At 49.4% G+C, this 19,985-nt stretch overlaps 1 protein-coding gene across 6 annotated transcripts in view; it reads right to left on the bottom strand.

The window, feature by feature from the left end:
• Nucleotides 1–19,985, bottom strand: part of LOC147701399 (beta-1,4-galactosyltransferase 3-like) — a 243,792-nt gene that overhangs the window by 172,354 nt on the left and 51,453 nt on the right. For all 6 annotated transcript variants that reach the window (XM_086930078.1, XM_086930079.1, XM_086930076.1 and 3 more), the window contains exon 3: nt 250–485. In XM_086930078.1, coding sequence (XP_086786204.1) covers nt 250–485 — 236 coding nt within the window. The remainder of the gene's footprint in view (nt 1–249; nt 486–19,985) is intronic.

Genomic DNA, 19,985 nt, shown 5'->3' with positions numbered 1-19,985 from the left:
ATCTCCACCCAGTGGTAGGAGGAAATCTATAGTTGACAAAACCTCCACGTCTTTCCCTTAGTCTCTTATAATGAATGACATGTACAATCACTGCTGTCCCTCAAAACGCAATGATGGGAATGGCTGCCGTGCCCTTTCCCCGGTATTAAAAATAACTGCTCCAATAAATGATCCCATACACAAAGATGCGTATGCAAACACCCATAAAAGTAATAATTCAACAATTTTTTAATAGAAGTAGAAACTCACCTGGTGGATGATGTATATTCCATAGTTCAGCTGCTGTCGCTGCAAAAAGGGGTGCATGTAGTAGAGGAGGTATTTCAGATGTACTTCTCGGTTTCTGTGTGGAATGATGACAGCCGTTTTGTGACTGGAAATGCAATCTGGGGGTCTGTATCGTCCACCTTTGGTCACATACTGGTTTTTCCTTATTATATCAGCTGTGGTCAATGCAGTGGGAAAGGTTACTCTGAAAGGTCCTCCTAACAAAAGAAAGCATTTAATTAAAAAGTGTAGGTATAAATGTAACTTTGCAAGCTTTAAGTCTAATACCAGAATGATTTTAGAAGAGAATCCCATCCTTTAAAACTAGTGACCTATTGTGTTCTTCTTGGAGATGGATAACACGAGGCACATCAATTGGAGATATGCCCCCTCAGTTGTGCTGCCTTTCTGAAGGGGAGAGATTACAGCCAGGGCAAGGTTATTGCAGGTACAGTGGATACTTAACTAGGATGTCAGAAGGCTTGGGCACCACCAGAACAATGGCTAATGGAATTCTGGTCCGCTATTGTGTAGAGCAAACTTCTCCTCAATAAGGTTTAAAGTTAAAGTAGTCTACACAGGTTAACAGTTTGCAGGGTAATTAACACATCTGTACCCGTAATAATTCCAGCCACCCACGTTGGGAACTTCGGCAACACTTGTGAAATTGCATTAAAATTCGTAAAACCGGAGTGTGGCGAAAGCAGGATAGAAGCCATTATGCGCAGTCTTGTAGCAAGATAAACTTATTATCTAATCAACAACATTCTCTTTACAGAACGTAAGCTTTCCAATCTGTTTTCCTAGTCCGATTTCTTAGCCGTAGTTCTTTCTACTCCAATAATATTATTTAAAAAGTGCTGACTGCAACAGTGTCACAGGGCACAGAGTAAACCGGATACCGAGGAACCAGGTTTTAAGAGCTGGCCAGACACGTAAAGATACCTTTTACTGCAAAAAGTGTAAATGCAAGATTCTATTCTGAGTAGGACAGCAGTGCGAACATTCTACAGGTAAAGTGGATTTCGCAAAGGTAAGGTGACTTCGTCATTATTGACTTAAACACTCACGCACACACCCACCCACCCACCTACACTTTAACACCAACAACCTATCCGCCTTCTACATAGGATAGTGTTTTAAAAAGATAGTTTAGGCACTAGCAGAGATGGCATATCGTTGGATGAATGCTGCCCAGGCCCTAAATCTGGTTCTGGAGTCCAGCTCTGAGGCAGGATCAGAGACTGAGACAGCAGATACTGAGACAGCATCTGAGGGAGAGGACAATGGAGCCGAAACTGGGAGTGACTTTTTAGTCGTCGAAATTCCATCCGATGACTTATCGTCCAGCGATTCTTAAGGAGACGAAGTCAGTCGTGCTGTCCCTTTGCCAGCATAGTCTAAGCAGCAGGATACCCGTTACAGGGAAGAGCAACGCAGAGTGCAGGCATGTACGGCCGCAAGCACAGACGGAGTACTGTCTTGGCAGCCTTTTAATTTAGTTCAGCCCCAAATTCCGCCTTTCACTGGTGACGCTGGATGTAAAGTAGATACGGCAAATTTTTTGTCAATTGATTACTTCTATATCTTTTTTGGTTTTGACTTACTAGACTAAATTGTGCAGCAAAGAAATTTGCTTGTCGAACAATTTCTGAGGGAGCAAGGAGGCACTCTTCGGCCTCATTCTAGGGCACGCAGGTGGACTCCCACTTCTCTAGGGGAGTTGAAGATATTTACCCTTTCCGAGGAAAATTGCAAAGGTAGAAGGCAGATAGTAAAGGTAGTATAGATACACATCCTTACTTCTTCACCTAATGATTCAAATCCATTGCTGCCACACTCACACTGAATTTACTGTAGTACTTATGGGTCAATGCTGCTTGCCATGTTCATCCTCTGTTAGAACTTAGAAGATGGTCAGTTTGCTGTTTGATAAGTGCATTACAGTCACTGCACATAATGGTGGATTAGACACATGCTACGTTGTCACGGACTACCCTTGTTTCACATTCATCCGTTCATAGTTCATGATGTTATCTTTAGAAAATTTCCAGCATGTTTGCCTTAGTTTCAAAGGTAGATATGCTTGCTCAGCTTGAGGAATGGGCTTTGCAGCATACTCGAGCACCCCCCAACTTGCATCCACAAACTGGAAGGAGTTGGATTTAGCATAGTGAGTGCACTAGAGGTGCATGAAAGACATGTCTTCCTGAGCCTCGTGTGGCTGTCATGGAAGCCATTAGTAAAGGTTTACTGGGCATGCATTTGGTAATGTTATGGAAGAAGGAGGTAGAGACTTTACAGTTGGTAAAATATAGTCAAAGTCCTTATGTCTTGTGGCATATGAATTTGATGGGCCCTTGCATGGCGGCAGTATGTTTGTGTGAGTGCAAGTGATATGGTTGTTTGGGCCCAAGGTGACCCCCTCCGCAAAACCAGGTTATTTTGTGATAGCCAATTTTGAAGTCTCCTCAATAAATTTTGGGCCCTAGCCGGTCGCGGGTACTTGGGCCTCCCACAGGAGTGAGGCACCATTTTTAATCGGGAACACTGGGTGGTAGGAAATGCTTGTCTGCCCAGCGATGCCACAACTTTCCCAGACAAAAATGTGTGGAAAGTGATTTTTTTCAGCTACATTTGAGGTTTGCAGGGGATTCTGGGTAGGAAAACGTTGGGGGATCCACACAAGCCATACCTTCCAGGAACCCCTCAGGTGTCTAGTTCCCAGAAATGTGTAGCAAACAAATGCCTGTTGCACACTCAATTAGAAAAGTCCTGAAGTTTGCTGTCTCAATGGACACTTTGAAGTTCAAGTTTCTGCTGTCAGAGAAAACACCAATGTTTGTGTAATTCGGATCCTCTTTTATTGTATTTAATTGGCCAGCCGACACGTGTTTCGTCGCAATGGAATACAGTAATTCCGAGACTCCTGAGGGCTGTACTTAAAGGGTGGCTGACTGCAGGTCGCTTCTGTCGGTGATAATTCCAAACTGGCCCCGCTCGAGACCAGGTGAAGAGAATGGGTCCAAATCGCCGTCAGTACAATTCTTTAAAAAAATGGAGGTTTGTTGGGTAATATTGTCGTGCGGTAGGTTTTTTCAATTGGTGTAAGTATATTGGCGATTCTGGTTAACAGAACCTGTTGATAGCCTGTCAAGTTACCCCCTCCTGGATTCCCCTGGGTGTCTAGATTAAAAAAAATGTATAGGGTTCAAAAACAACAGCTAGGCACTTTGCAAAAAAAGGTTAATTTTTCATTGTGAAAATGTGATGTGTTCACGTTGCATTTTCAGCCATTTCCTGTCGTGGGCACTATGCCTACCCACACAAATGAGGTACCATTTTTATCGGGACACTTTGAGTAATTCAGATTTGTAAAGGAACTGTTTTTACCTATTGATTTTTGATGTATTTCTGCCTTCCAAATTAAAGACAATGTGTAAAAAAAAAAATATTTTGAAAAAGGACTGAAAATTCACATGCTAGTATGAGTATTCCTAATTTCGGAAATATGCAAATATCTACGGTTTCTAAACTCTATATTTTGTTCCCATTTCAGAAATACATAGGAGTCTTTCATACCGAATTTTCCATGTATACATTTTCCCAGAATAATAGCTATATACCAGGTACATAATAAAAAACCATTGCAAGATGCTGCTGAGTTTTTGGCTCTGGGTTCGTCGGGTTCTTGGTGAACCTACAAGTCCTATATATCCCCACAACCAGTAAGGTCCAGTGGATTTAACGGTAGATTGCTTTCAAAGAGTTGTCAAAAATAGAAGAAGTTACAGGAGAAAACGTTGACACAAAAGACAAAATAGGTTATGTCACAGAAACATGGCAGAACTGTGTAAAATGTTTGTGTTTTCTGACAAAAGTCGGCCATTCACTACAAGCTGGAAAAATTGAGATTTTAGCCCCACAAACCCTTTTTTGATACCATTTGCAGGGAAAAAAACAGATATTTTCATATGTAGGACTTTTTTCCCATTTTTCACAAAAAAAACTAAATGTAGCTGTATTTTGGCTAACATCTGGAACCACTCCACTGGGGGGCGGGGGGGTTGTGGGGAGGCCCAGCAGTTAAGGGGTTAGGCACTTTTGAATGGTTTACCAAGTTCAATACAGCAACTCCATAGAGATGAAGCATTCAACTGAAGCAGATATTGTGTAGAGGCGAACTAAAGTCATCTCAATTGACTTCCAACCAGTTTGTGCACTAATCTCAACAATCCCATTCACCTCCCACCGCTGTCACTTCCCCCCCCTTCCTGGGGCCATGTAACTAATTCTACAAGCTATGTATGCATCAGCAGCCAAGTCCACTGCTCACAATAATCTCTTTGTTTCTACTGCTCATCACCCAGCTGATTATGGTGAATAAATCAAGCAGTGATTGTTTGGGAAAAAAAACAAGGACTCGTGTACGAGTACTTCTGTGGAAGTATAGTGGACTGCAAGGTGCACAAGTGGATACGGGAAGAACAGTCAGTATCTGCAGGAGTTTCAATGGTGCAAATGTCCTGAATAAATTAAATTACATGAAAAGGCTATGGTCACTCACGGAGAATGTACATGCCATCATATAAGGAAGAGCTCAAGGCAATACATTTGGTTCAGTCCTTCCCCAGGAGTCAGACAATAGCATAGAGCCACCTAGGGAGGCCTTCCTTGGAGACTGACCTAGACCAGTTTGAAACGAGAGGTTAGATTGGAAAATAATAAGCTGAAGTAAATCCGATTGCACAGTTCTCCCAAGATGTCCTGTCCTGTCTACAGGATCAAACAGGGGGAGAGAAAGAGCAGTCTACAGGACTCTTCCAAACTGGACTCCTGCAAGGCTGTACCTGAGCAATACATAACAGGTCACAATCAAAGGAGTCCAACCCAGCTGGTTGACACTGAGCAAAGGTGAAAGCGTTTGAGGCACAGGCCTGTCTAGCTCTTCCACACAAAAAAATATAGAATCAAGGTTTCTCAATCAACCATCATTACGCAGAAGCTATCATTTGCGGGTCATTCAGACAGGGACTAGTCATTGCAGAGCTGCAGTATTGCCATGAACAGTAAAGTTGTGTTATACTTGTCCCTGCTGCCCAGCTTAGAATGTGTGATGCAAGAGCCTGATAGAATGTTCTGTGTGGATGTCTGGCAGTTGAATGTGGGCTGAGTGGCAGGAAGCCACTCCTGGTGGGGTTTCCCCTTTATATATCTTACCTACCATCTTACCTGAATAAAGGAGCATCAAGAAAGCATATGGACTACCTGGCCTTATTTACAACATTTTTGGCGACTTGAGAAAGAAGTATCAACAGCGTGCAGAAATCTACAAAGAACCAAAGAACCTACAAGGAGACAAGAGTCTTTAACTCATAGAAGAAAAGAAAATCTAAGAGAAACAGAGAACGAACATAAGAGTATTAAAGAAAAGAACTGACAAGGAACATTTAAAAAGGTAAAAACTCTATTTTAATGCGTGTTTAAGCTTACTGGCACTAGGAGACCCCACCAGTGACCACGAAATCGGCCGCCCAAAGATCTGAAAGTGCAAATTTAAGCTCAACATCAAAAGACAGTATTATGCGTGTGGCATGAGAGTTTGACCCCCGTTGTGCCAAAAGACATCGCATCAGCCCGAAAGTAAATGGGAAAAGTTTCAGAGTATAGTGAAGTTCCTATTCCCCTCTTGTGAGTGATTCTACTGACTAAAGTGGACCGTGCTGGCCGATGCTAAGGAAGTTTGGCAGCAACTACGGCAAGATCGGCTGTCACCCGACCAACAGAGAGAGAGAGAGCAACACTCGTGTGAGTTCCTGCGGCAGTTTGGCGCAACAGTTGTTTTACATTATTTTACATTGTCAGTGCTTTATTTTGCATGGTCAGTGCTTAATTTGCGGTGCTGTGCCGTTTGGCGCCACGGAGAGAGAGTTAGCTGTACACAGTATGACCGAGCGGCAGTTGAACGCTACAGAGGGAGATTTCATTTGGGACAGCTCTGTTGCGATGTTGGAGCTAATGGTTATTCTACATGTCAAATTTAATGATGTATGGCCAACTCCAACAGCTTTTTTAACTTTTGAAATTCAAAAGAGTACATTCCACGTTCTCATGCAACAGCGTGTGGAGAGCCACCCGGAGCAGCGTCTGCAGCGTGCCACCACTGCAAGTACAGTTTCTCAGTTTGGATGTTCTCCGGTGGATTGACGGCCTTCCGGACAGTGAGGACAGTAGAAAATCGTTGGGAAACATAGGAAGTTTGTGTGCTGCAGTTGATGAAATCTTCGGCAATGAACTTCTGGCCCGGCAAGTTAATTGACGTAGCTTAAAATGATTTCGAAAACGAACTTGCTAAGATGGTGTTTGAACTTGTACATTCCTATTGACATCTAAATGACTCTGAGGGATGGGCCTCGGGTGAGACATCGCTCACCGGAGCTACATAATTGCTGTTTACTTAATTTACTTGTGACATATTTGCCTATATGTATAATTTACTTCTGACTAAATGGTTCTGTGAAGGTGGTGGAGGGGGTTGAGATGAGTTTGTAGGAACTAAGTGCCCTGTATTTTTGTTTGTAAGCAGGCTCTTTATAGGATATACCAAAATTCATGCAAGAGTCCAGAGGTTCCCTTTTGAGTAGACAGGGGGCTTGCTCTAGCAATTCCAAGGTGCTCTGCTAGGGGTAGTTTGGTTGAGCAACCTTAGACTGATCAGAGTGGAATGTTAGACATCTGCAATTCAAATAATATACAGTCAATAAATGATGCACACAACTCCATAAGGAGATCCACACCAATTTAAAAAAACAACAATTAGCTTTATATATGCGTAGGCACCAGAATCAATACAATCAGGTAAGTGGCATTTTCAAGAGAAATATTTTCACGTTTAAAAAATTGATTGTACATTTTGCAGAAGCTGCAATTTTATAATATGGGATGAAAAACAAGTACAGCAATCAAGTAGAGTACAACGACTTAAGAGACCAATCTCCCAGACTTCAGGTGAGCATTGGGCCAGGTCCAAGACAGCTCCAGCGGCACTAGGGCAGCCAGTTGCAGTGTTGCAATACAGCATTGGCTGCTCAATGTTAGTCTATGGGGATCGGTCTTTGTGAAAAGAGGCTGCACGTTGAGTGAGTGGGAGGCCAGCTGGGTTGAACCAAAGGACTCAAGTCTTGCAGTGCGGGGGACATGGGGACACCGGTGGTCTTTTCTGCAGGCCGGAAAAGCCGGGTGCAGAGTATCTTTGTGGTGTCAGGTTTCTTCATCCGGGAGTACGTACGGTTGAAGGGGCCTGCGAAGAGGGGCTGCTTGAGATGTTGTGGAGTTCACAAAGGGTGATCCCAAAGCTGAATCGGTCTCCTGCGCACACGTTAGTCCACCTCAATTTGGGCTGGAGGGGGAAACGGTGCAGTGGTGCTGTGCGGCATTAGGTTTTGGCAGTTCCTGAGTCCTCACAGTTCTTTTTGTGGTGCCTGCAGGTTAAAGAGTTCTTGAGTCATTAATAAAGACTTCCTAAGTTTGCCATCACCAAAATGTCTAACTCTGAAAAATTGACTTCCACTTCACGTAGCCCACCTTAGGGGCACTACTGACTTGAGAGTGGACACACTTATCTGATTATCTAAATTTTCTGCCCTTTCAGGTGCCAAAGGGCTAGGGCATCTTCTCAGGCTTTGGAGGTATGACAGCTACAGGACAAGAAGTTTTTGGCGCAGGTTCAACAGGAACAGCAGGCAGGCCGGCACAAGCCAAATCAGTTGCTCTTCTTTTACGGCTCTTTAGTGTCCTTCATCTTCGTAGACAGGGTCTGATTTTCTGGTGACAGGCGCTCCCCTAAATACTTAATTTAGGGGAGTTAGGGAAGTGTACGGCAGGAGTAAATGGACTACTTACCCCTGGAGGTCACCACACACCCTATATGGCCATGTCCTGTGGGGAGCAGTCATAACCCTATCCCAGAGTTCCTAACTTTACCATCACCAAATTGGCTAACTGAAAAGTTGCTTCCGCTTCTGCTAGCCCACCTTAGGGGTGGTGCTGGCCTGAGGGTGGACACGCCTATCTGACTAGCTAATTTTCCCCACCTATCCTGGTGTTTAAGGGCTGTAGGCAAAGGTGGGTGGGGCGACTTCCTCTCCTGTGAGAAGCCTGATTTGCATACCAAATTAAGGATTCCCATGCCTTGGAATGCTTATCTGCAAGCCATCTTGTGGGAGGGGGTGTAAACACCCTTTGCCCAAGCAAGCTTCATTTCTGACCTTCTGATAGCAAAGGGCCTCATCCTTTGGGGGTCAGAAACTTGTCTCTGGTGGCAAGCTGGTGCAAACCAGTCAGTCCACACAGCAGTAGCAGATAGATTTTCAGGGGGCACCTCTAAAACGCCCTCAGTGTGAATGTATTAATAAATCCAAAACTGGGATCAGCTTGGATTTATTAATAAGAGGTTCTTAATACAAAGCATCATTCTCTTCAGTGAAGCAATCATGTAGCTGGAGACCTTATTTTCACCAGTGTCCAACACGTGTACTTAAAATGGCTTCCATGTGAGCTTGTACTAGCACCAATAGAGATGACCAACACAGGGGCATACCTGCTTCTGCACAGTATTACCGGCCACAAAGTATAGTGCATCCTGCCTTAGGGGTGTAAGACCTGTTGTAGGGGTGACTTAACTATATTGCATGCAGGGTCTGTGGACATGGCACACATAGATGTGGGCCATGTTCTGTTTTCACTTGTCTGCATCAAGACACGGACCCTGCAGTGGCAGTCTGTATTCGTTTGGTGAGGGGTACTTTATTGTTGCACAAAGCGTTTTTCAGCCCTTAAGTACCCTCTTTAGCCTTCTTACCCTAGGTACCAGAGGTAACTTTTACTAGGGACTTGCAGGGAGCACTAAAGGGTATTATCTATTTGGGAAACTATTGTCCAGTTTTGGGAAAGAGATCTGGCAATGGGGACCTGGTTAATCAATCAATCATTTTTAAAGCGCACTACATACCCGCGAGGGTCTCAAGGCGATAGGGGGGGGCGGGGGGCGTTGAGGGGGTGCCGCTAAAGATCGAACATCCAGGTCTTGAGTATCCTCCTGAAGGTCAGCGGGGCTTGGGTCGGTCGTAGGCTCAGTGGGAGGGTGTTTCATGTCTTGGCGGCGAGGTGGGAGAAGGATCTCCCGCCGGTGGTGGTTCTTCTGATGTGCGGGACGGTGGCGAGTGAGAGGTCAACGGAGCATAGCTGGCGGTTGAGGATGTAGAAGGAGAGCCATCTGTTAAGGTAGGCTGGGCCACTCTTGTGGAGTGCTTTGTGTGTGTTGATGAGGAGCTTGAAGGATATCCTCTTGTTGACGGGGAGCCAGTGCAGGTTTCTCAAGTGGGGGTGATGTGGCCATGTCGTGGTACGTCGAGGATCAGGTCGTGCAGAAGTGTTTTGGATGCGTTGTAGTAGTTTGATTAGCTTGGTCGGGGCTCCCGCGTAGAGGGCATTTCCGTAGTCTAGTCTGCTGCGGATGAGGGTCTGGGTGACTGTCTTTCTTGTATCAGTCGGGATCCATCTGTAGATCAGCGGGGCATGCAGAGGAGACGGCATTGACTTGCTTGGTCATTGAGAGCGTTGAATCGAGGAGGATTCCCAGGTTTGCGTGCGTGGTCGGTGGGTGTCACGGCTGGCCCCAGTGCCGTCGGTCACCAGGAGTCGTCCCAGGCTAAAGGGTTGGAGCAGAGGATGAGGACCTCCGTCTTGTCCGAGTCCATCTTCAGATGGCTGATCTTCATCCAGTGGGCGACAGCCTTCATTCCTTCGTGGAGGTTGGCTTTGGCTGTGATGGGGTCCTTGGTGAGGGAGAGTATCAGTTGAGTGTCGTCGGCGTAGGAGATTAGGTTGAAGTCGTGCTGTCGGGCGACGTGTGCGAACGGGGCCATGTAAATGTTTAACAGTGTTGGGCTGAGGAAGGATTCCCTGGGTCACGCCGCAGATGACCCTGTGGCGCGGATGCATGCATGTACAGTGCGGTGGCAGACGGTGTCGTAGGCGGCGGGGAGGTCTAGGAGGAGGAGTGCTGCAGTCTCATCGTTGTCCAGCAGGGCCCTTATGTCGTCTGTGGAGGCGATGAGGGCAGTCTCGCTGATGTGCTTGCTGCGGAACCCTGACTGGGAAGGGTACAGGATTCGGTTTCCTTCGAGGTATTGGATTGGCTGTCTGTTTACGATATTCTTGATGACCTTGGCCAGGAAGAGCAGCAGAGAGATGGGCCGGAAGTTCTTGAGGTCTCTTGGGTCTGCCTTAAGTTTGAGTAGGGCGTTGATCTTGGTGTGTTTCCAGCTCTCTGGGATGGTAGCGGTCTCTAGGGAAAGATTGATGACATTGCGCAGCTGGGGAGCGATGGAGCTGCTTGCTTTGTTGAAGACGTGGTGCGGGAATGAGTCTGCCGGAGAGCCGGAGTGGATTGTGCTCATGGTCTTGATGGCGTCGTCGACGCTGGCCCAGGCTAGCATGGGGTAGTGGTCGAGGGTGTGCGAAGTGTCTGTTGTGTACTTGTTTGTTGGGGCTGTCTGGGTGTTGAAGCTGTAATGGATGTCTGCTATTTTGCGATGGAAAGCAACCCAGTGCATTTCCAGCCGAAATCACATCAAATATCAGGCAAAAAGTGGGGGTGACCATGTCAAACAAGCATTTGCAATGCAATAGGTCTCGCATTAGGAAAGTTTGAGCTATTGGTATTGTAAATGACAAATTTTTTATTTAGGTTTTGTTTTTGAAAATAGCGAAATGAATAGCTTTGTCATTTACAATGCCAAATGTGACACCTATAGCATTTGTAATGCAATATGTGTTGTATTTACGCGACTTACATGTATTGATATTAGGGGGTGGAGGGGTCGCATGGCTCACCTGCGCTTGTGACGGAACCGCTCCGTCACGCGCCTCGGGTGAGCTGTGCTAGTGACGGAACGGTTCCGTCACAAACGCGCCCGCTCAATAGAACGTGCCGCGCAGGCGCAAAATCAGCGCCGCGCAGGCGCGTCGAGCAGGCCGTCACGGAACCGTTCCGTCACTAGCACAGCTCACCCAAGGCACGTGACGGAACGCTTCAGTCATAGGCGCCGAAGGGGTTAATAATTAACACTTAAATAGAAGTTATTGTGATGTATAATGGCAAAAGCTTAAACTTTTGTAAATAACTTTTGTGAAGATTATGTTCAGTGTATTTTATTGTGACGAAAATCCAGGAACAGAAGAGAAATATTAACATCTTTTTGTTACATTTGCAATAAAGCTTGAAACATTGAGAGAGCATATTTGAACCAGGTGTTGTTGAATGGTTGCACAGATTGATGCTGTGGTGGCGCGGAGTGATGTTGTGATGGCGAACGAGTGATGTTGTGGCATTCAGTGATGCTGTGGTAGCGCATAGTGATGTTGTGGTGCCCCTGAGTGATGCTGTGGTGATGCTGTATGCTATGCTACGTTTTGTTCTGCTATCCTATGTTTTGTTTTGCTATGCTGTTTTGCTATCCTGTGCTTTGATTTGTTTTGCTATGCTGTTTTGCTATCCTGTGCTTTGATTTGTTTTGCTATGCTGTTTTGCTATCCTGTGCTTTGATTTGTTTTGCTATGCTGTTTTGCTATCCTGTGCTTTGATTTGTTATGCTATGCTGTGTTTTGTTATGCTATGCTATGCTATGCTATGCTGTGTTTTGTTATGCTATGCTATGCTATGCTATGCTGTGTTTTGTTATGCTATGCTATGCTATGCTATGCTATGCTGTGTTTTGCTATGCTATGCTATGCTATGCTATGCTGTGTTTTGTTATGCTATGCTATGCTATGCTGTGTTGTGTTTTGTTATGCTATGCTATTCTATGTTTTGCTGTGTTTGGTATGATATGTTTTGCTATGCTGTTTTGTTGTGTTTTGTTATGCTATGCTAGGCTTGTGAGGGCGAGGGGGGTGAGGGCGAGGGGGTGTGAGGGCGAGGGGGTGTGAGGGCGAGGGGGGGTGAGGGCGAGGGGGGGTGAGGGCGAGGGGGGGTGAGGGCAAGGGGGGGTGAGGGCAAGGGGGGGTGAGGGCAAGGGGGGGTGAGGGCAAGGGGGGGTGAGGGCAAGGGGGGGTGAGGGCAAGGGGGGGTGAGGGCAAGGGGGGGTGAGGGCAAGGGGGTGTGAGGGCAAGGGGGTGTGAGGGCAAAGGGGTGTGAGGGCAAGGGGGTGTGAGGGCAAGGGGGTGTGAGGGCAAGGGGGTGTGAGGGCGAGGGGGTGTGAGGGCGAGGGGGTGTGAGGGCGAGGGGGTGTGAGGGCGAGGGGGTGTGAGGGTTGGCGAGGGGGTGTGCTTTGCTATGCTAGGTTTTGTTGTGTATGCTAGGTTTTGTTGTGTTAAGCTATGTTTTGTTTTGCTTTGTTTTGTTGTGTATGCTATGTTTTGTTTTGCTTTGTTTTGTTGTGTATGCTATGTTTTGTTTTGCTTTGTTTTGTTGTGTATGCTATGTTTTGTTGTTTTGTTATGCTATGCTAGGTTTTGTTATGCTATGTTTTGTTTTGCTATCCTATGCTATGCTGTTTTGTTACGCTGGGGATGTGAGGGTGAGTGAGGGCAAGGGGCTGTGAGGGCAAGGGGCTGTGAGGGCAAGGGGGTGTGAGGGCAAGGGGGTGTGAGGGCAAGGGGGTGTGAGGGCAAGGGGGTGTGAGGGCAAGGGGGTGTGAGGGCAAGGGGGTGTGAGGGCAAGGGGGTGTGAGGGCAAGGGGTGTGAGGGCAAGGGGTGTGAGGGCAAGGGGTGTGTTTTGCTATGCTATGTTTTGTTGTGTATGCTATGTTTTGTTGTGTTTTGTTCTGCTAGGTTTTGCTTTGTTGTGTATGCTTCGTTATGCTATGCTGTTTTGTGAGGGTGAGGGGGTGTGAGGGAGGTTGAGAGGGGGTGTGAGGGAGGTTGAGAGGGGGTGTGAGGGAGGTTGAGAGGGGGTGTGAGGGAGGTTGAGAGGGGGTGTGAGGGAGGTTGAGAGGGGGTGTGAGGGAGGGTGAGAGGGGGTGTGAGGGAGGGCGAGAGGGGGTGTGAGGGAGAGAGGGGGTGTGAGGGAGGGCGAGAGGGGGTGTGAGGGAGGGCGAGAGGGGGTGTGAGGGCGAGAGGGGGTGTGAGGGCGAGAGGGGGTGTGAGGGCGAGAGGGGGTGTGAGGGCGAGAGGGGGTGTGAGGGCGAGAGGGGGTGTGAGGGCGAGAGGGGGTGTGAGGGCGAGAGGGGGTGTGAGGGCGAGAGGGGGTGTGAGGGCGAGAGGGGGTGTGAGGGCGAGAGGGGGTGTGAGGGCGAGAGGGGGTGTGAGGGCGAGAGGGGGTGTGAGGGCGAGAGGGGGTGTGAGGGCGAGAGGGGGTGTGAGGGCGAGAGGGGGTGTGAGGGCGAGAGGGGGTGTGAGGGCGAGAGGGGGTGTGAGGGCGAGAGGGGGTGTGAGGGCGAGAGGGTCTGAGGGCGAGGGGGTCTGAGGGCGAGGGGGTCTGAGGGCGAGGGGGTCTGAGGGCGAGGGGGTCTGAGGGCGAGGGGGTGTGTTTTGCTATGCTAGGTTTTGTTGTGTATGCTAGGTTTTGTTGTGTTTTGTTAAGCTATGTTTTGTTTTGCTTTGTTGTGTATGCTACGTTTTGTTGTGTTTTGTTCAGCTATGTTTTGTTTTGCTTTGTTGTGTATGCTACGTTTTGTTGTGTTTTGTTCTGCTAGGTTTTGCTTTGTTGTGTATGCTTCGTTATGCTATGCTGTTTTGTGAGGGTGAGGGGGTGTGAGGGAGGTTGAGAGGGGGTGTGAGGGAGGTTGAGAGGGGGTGTGAGGGAGGTTGAGAGGGGGTGTGAGGGAGGTTGAGAGGGGGTGTGAGGGAGGTTGAGAGGGGGTGTGAGGGAGGGTGAGAGGGGGTGTGAGGGAGGGCGAGAGGGGGTGTGAGGGCGAGAGGGGGTGTGAGGGCGAGAGGGGGTGTGAGGGCGAGAGGGGGTGTGAGGGCGAGAGGGGGTGTGAGGGCGAGAGGGGGTGTGAGGGCGAGAGGGGGTGTGAGGGCGAGAGGGGGTGTGAGGGCGAGAGGGGGTGTGAGGGCGAGAGGGGGTGTGAGGGCGAGAGGGGGTGTGAGGGCGAGAGGGGGTGTGAGGGCGAGAGGGGGTGTGAGGGCGAGAGGGGGTGTGAGGGCGAGAGGGGGTGTGAGGGCGAGAGGGGGTGTGAGGGCGAGAGGGGGTGTGAGGGCGAGAGGGGGTGTGAGGGCGAGAGGGGGTGTGAGGGCGAGGGGGGGTGTGAGGGCGAGAGGGGGTGTGAGGGCGAGGGGGTGTGAGGGCGAGGGGGTGTGAGGGCGAGGGGGTGTGTTTTGCTATGCTAGGTTTTGTTGTGTATGCTAGGTTTTGTTGTGTTTTGTTAAGCTATGTTTTGTTTTGCTTTGTTGTGTATGCTACGTTTTGTTGTGTTTTGTTATGCTATGCTAGGTTTTGTTATGCTATGTTTTGCTATCCTATGCTATGCTGTTTTGTTACGCTGGGGATGTGAGGGTGTGAGGGCGAGGGGGTGTGAGAGGGAAGGTGAGAGGCTGTGAGGGCGAAGGTGGGTGAGAGGGAGGGCGAGGGGCTGTGAGGGCGAGGGGCTGTGAGGGCGAGGGGCTGTGAGGGCGAGGGGCTGTGAGGGCGAGGGGCTGTGAGGGCGAGGGGCTGTGAGGGCGAGGGGCTGTGAGGGCGAGGGGCTGTGAGGGCGAGAGGCTGTGAGGGCGAGAGGCTGTGAGGGCGAGAGGGGGTGTGAGGGCGAGAGGGGGTGTGAGGGCGAGAGGGGGTGTGAGGGCGAGAGGGTGTGAGGGCGAGAGGGGGTGTGAGGGCGAGAGGGTGTGAGGGCGAGAGGGGGTGTGAGGGCGAGGGGGGGTGTGAGGGCGAGGGGGGGTGTGAGGGCGAGGGGGTGTGAGGGCGAGGGGGTGTGAGGGCGAGGGGGTGTGAGGGCGAGGGGGTGTGAGGGCGAGGGGGTGTGAGGGCGAGGGGGTGTGAGGGCGAGGGGGTGTGAGGGCGAGGGGGTGTGTTTTTCTATGCTAGGTTTTGTTGTGTTTTATTAAGCTATGTTTTGTTTTGCTTTGTTGTGTATGCTACGTTTTGTTGTGTTTTGTTATGCTATGCTGGGTTTTGTTATGCTATGTTTTGCTATCCTATGCTATGCTGTTTTGTTACGCTGGGGATGTGAGGGTGAGGGATGAGAGGCTGTGAGGGCGAGGGGCTGTGAGGGCGAGGGGCTGTGAGGGCGAGGGGCTGTGAGGGCGAGGGGCTGTGAGGGCGAGGGGCTGTGAGGGCGAGGGGCTGTGAGGGCGAGGGGCTGTGAGGGCGAGGGGCTGTGAGGGCGAGGGGCTGTGAGGGCGAGGGGCTGTGAGGGCGAGGGGCTGTGAGGGCGAGGGGCTGTGAGGGCGAGGGGCTGTGAGGGCAAGGGGCTGTGAGGGCAAGGGGCTGTGAGGGCAAGGGGCTGTGAGGGCGAGGGGCTGTGAGGGCGAGGGGCTGTGAGGGCGAGGGGCTGTGAGGGCGAGGGGCTGTGAGGGCGAGGGGCTGTGAGGGCGAGGGGCTGTGAGGGCGAGGGGCTGTGAGGGCGAGGGGCTGTGAGGGCGAGGGGCTGTGAGGGCGAGGGGCTGTGAGGGCGAGGGGCTGTGAGGGCGAGGGGCTGTGAGGGCAAGGGGCTGTGAGGGCGAGGGGCTGTGAGGGCGAGGGGCTGTGAGGGCGAGGGGCTGTGAGGGCGAGGGGCTGTGAGGGCGAGGGGCTGTGAGGGCGAGGGGCTGTGAGGGCGAGGGGCTGTGAGGGCGAGGGGCTGTGAGGGCGAGGGGCTGTGAGGGCGAGGGGCTGTGAGGGCGAGGGGCTGTGAGGGCGAGGGGCTGTGAGGGCGAGGGGCTGTGAGGGCGAGGGGCTGTGAGGGCGAGGGGCTGTGAGGGCGAGGGGCTGTGAGGGCGAGGGGCTGTGAGGGCGAGAGGGTGTGAGGGCGAGAGGGGGTGTGAGGGCGAGAGGGGGTGTGAGGGCGAGAGGGGGTGTGAGGGCGAGAGGGGGTGTGAGGGCGAGAGGGGGTGTGAGGGCGAGAGGGGGTGTGAGGGCGAGAGGGGGTGTGAGGGCGAGAGGGGGTGTGAGGGCGAGAGGGGGTGTGAGGGCGAGAGGGGGTGTGAGGGCGAGAGGGGGTGTGAGGGCGAGAGGGGGTGTGAGGGCGAGAGGGGGTGTGAGGGCGAGAGGGGGTGTGAGGGCGAGAGGGGGTGTGAGGGCGAGAGGGGGTGTGAGGGCGAGAGGGGGTGTGAGGGCGAGGAGGTGTGAGGGCGAGGGGGTGTGAGGGTGAGGGGGTGGGAGAGGGTGGGTGAGTCAGCGAGACCTAAACACAAAAAAAAGACAAATGAGCTGGGCATTTTGGGGTGGGGAAGTAAAAGACAGAGTAACTGAGGAAGCACTATGGGGTGGGGGGTGAGGGGTCGCAGAGGAAGCAGTCCGCCAAAAAGACAGATGAAGTAGTGTGGGCTTCATAAGGGGAGCTCCGAAGTCAGTAGAGTAAATGCAGACCCTAAGAAATCAAGAGACGAGGGAGGGAAAGGATATGGCTCCTTTTACGAAGGGAAATGTCAGCCCAAGATACAGAGCTGGGAAGGACATAGAAGCCATTGGTGGGAAGGGAGGTGGCAGAGGTTCAAAAAGTAGGGTGAAAAGGTGGAATTCGGAGAGGAAAGCTGAGGGATAGAGAAAGCGGTTAGCTTCAGAAAGGAGAGTCGTGGAAAGGAAAGCGAGCAGAGGGAAGGGACGGGAAATAGAACCTTTAAAAAAGACCATGTTGAGCATTCAAGGAAGGGAGAAGTAAGCTTTAGAAAGGGAGTGTGAGAGTAGGGGTTCAGGAGGCCGGAAACACGCTTCTTTTAGAGGCAATGGAAGCCTCAAAGAGGGAGAGAAAATAAGACGAGAGGGACAGGCTCGCCTCATAGAAAGAGAGGCAATAGGAGTGGCAGGGCCAGCTGAGATGCCGAGGAGACGGGAAGTGATGGAGGTGGTGAATACCGGAGAGAGATGGGGTTAGCGATTCCCGAAAAGGGGGGTTTGGAAAATCAGGAAAGGGGTTAAGAATAATGGCGCGTGGGGCAAGATAATGAATGTGGGTGGGGGTAAGGCATGTCTCAAAGGAATTAGGGATGGGGGCTCAGATATAACAATATGAAGCCGTCTTCACAAAGAGTGGGGCGAGGTCTGGAAAAGAGAAACGGCAGAGGAGGGGTAGACATGAGCAGAGAGGCATATTTCATTATGGGAGGCATGGGCTTCAGAGAAGCGAGAGGGGAGCCTCAAAGGCAGGGTTGGGGAGAAAAAACAGCGGTGGACATTTAATGGAGGGAGCCATGAGCCTCAGACAGAGGCAACGTAGGGAATCCTTAAGGAGGAACACAGTGGGGAGCTGTAGAAAGGCCACGAAAGGAGCATGCGGGTGAAGGGAGGCGAGTTTCGCAGGGCCCGCTTAGAGGGGCAGTTAAAACAGCACCTCTGGCGCTGGTGAACGGGAGTGGAACAATGAACATGAGGCCTGAGTCCGTGAAACGAGGAGGGGGGGTGCAAGGCGAAGGGAGAAAAAGGGGAGCAATTAACTGGGGAGGATAAAAGGCGAGAATAGGGGCGGGGAGAGCATTCCTTTGAAGTCTGATGTGGGGGGCATGGGAGCGTATTCGTTTGAAGTCTGATGCCGAGGCCGATGGTGTCGGATGTGCACGCTCATATGAACTGTACGCGATCCGCAGCTAGGTAGACTTTTCGGACCGCTTACTATAATCTCGACAAGCGGGCGACACCTAAATGGGCACTTTCCTACAAAGACGTTTTGATTGAGAAAACCAAAAATGAAGTACTTTCAGTAAGTTATTTGGAGAGACCACCGGAAGCAGGCGAGCAATATATTTACAAAAAAAAAAAACAGTATATTTCATGTAACGAGGTAGTTTCTTTGTGTTCTCGGATTATGAGGTGTTTGAATATTGTGTCCAGCACACTTTCCTTCCCTTACTGTTGGCTTAATAGAATTGTAACTTTTTCTTTAACGATTCTTCCTTAAATGAGAATGTGTTCTTCTCAAAGCCCATTTTCGAGACAATCCATTTGACCCATAACCCATTAAATGTGGCCGACCTAACTCATCTTGAAATTTGACCATTTCAGTAGCACAAACACGACTATTTGCACCACCAAACAAATGCCTACAGCTGACATTAAGATAACATGGTAAGCAGTACTTAATTTGTCAATGAAAGAGTGTCAGGGCCCACACATGCTGCCGGAGCAATTAAATGTGCGAGCTAGAAATAAATGCCAATGCTGTGTATTGCCGAATCCACTTTCGGCCGCTTTATTTTACTAGCACACTATCTCTGCCCTTACCACAGGGTACAGGTCCTAAAAGTCCTAAAAAAAGAAGTGGGTGGACAAAACCAAGTTAGTGACATCACAGCACACATCACGTCATGTGACATCACAGGAAGTGGCATCTCAACCCAAGACCTCACAAGAAGTGACATCAGATATTAACACCTCACACACTTTCAGCAGGTCTATTATGAGTACAACTGAGGTTACAAGATTTAACAAATGAGATTTTGCATCAGGGTTGTGCATAAAAAGTAATGCAAACTGATGCAAAATCTGGACCTCAACTTGCACATGTACTTTTTTTTTTACTCCCACACAAAGAAATTGGCAACAAGGAAAAACGTGGAGAATTGATCCATTCTGCCCAATTTAATTTTTTGCAAAGTCGGCATTTCAAAATATCTTATGAAGTTATGGCACCTGCTGCAGAGATCATGGAGTGCTGAGAAAATCTCAGGGGATAATAATGGAAATATAACTCTGAAAGTTAACACAAATGCTGGGGAGAGAGCTCGTTTATCTAGTCCCAGTTTTTAATCAAAGTAGCATTTGTCTTCTGCAAAGCACATCATATAATATGCAGTTTTATTTTATGTAGCTAAGTAAGCAGGTTACTGATGTTAACAAATAGATAATTTTGTTACTCACAGTTCATACTTTTAATATAGCACAGCGAACTATTGTAGTTAGTACATGTAACTTTTACACCTTGTAAACCTCACTTTCTTATGTAAAACATCATGTACACTGATTTACACCTTAGAATTATTTATGGTCAATGTGATGTAAAGTGCTCCGACCCCAATTGGGGTCGAGTAGCACTATAAAGAAATAAAACAAAATAATGTTATGTAAATAGTTGTGTACTGTGACAGATCAAGACATCTGACATGCTTATAGTGCATGCATACCTCATTTACAGGGACCGAACAAAGTCAGAACCATGGTCTCCTAAGTACCTGTGAAGTAATACCAAGCTGTGAGCCTTTGTTTGCATCTAGGTGTGAAGATCCAGATAGTTCCTAGCCAGGATACGGGGACAAAAGGAGGACTGAAGGCCTCGTAACGTCAGGCTTTCGGAGCCGGGTTGAAATCTGGTAATCTCCCTCCTCCCCTTGCTGCTCGTTAGAAAAGCAGACAACGTGCTGGAGCTGCTGAATGTGTCCTGGTGTATGAAACTTGCACCGGGACGAGTTCAGCATATTTCTGTGGGGGGGGGAGCATCTTCTTGGCAGGGTAGATGGCGTCTACCTGTGAAAATAGTTAATCTACCTGCGTGTACCCCTCGACTTGTGCCGTGATTCTTTGGCTGAAAAGCACTGAAATTAGCTCTATCCTAGTGGTGCACCAACTACGTTCACCTGAAATATTAGG

Source organism: Lissotriton vulgaris, chromosome 7 (assembly GCF_964263255.1).
Source record: "Lissotriton vulgaris chromosome 7, aLisVul1.2, whole genome shotgun sequence".
Lineage (NCBI taxonomy): Eukaryota > Metazoa > Chordata > Amphibia > Caudata > Salamandridae > Lissotriton > Lissotriton vulgaris.
This window is presented reverse-complemented; position numbering and strand designations above follow the sequence as displayed.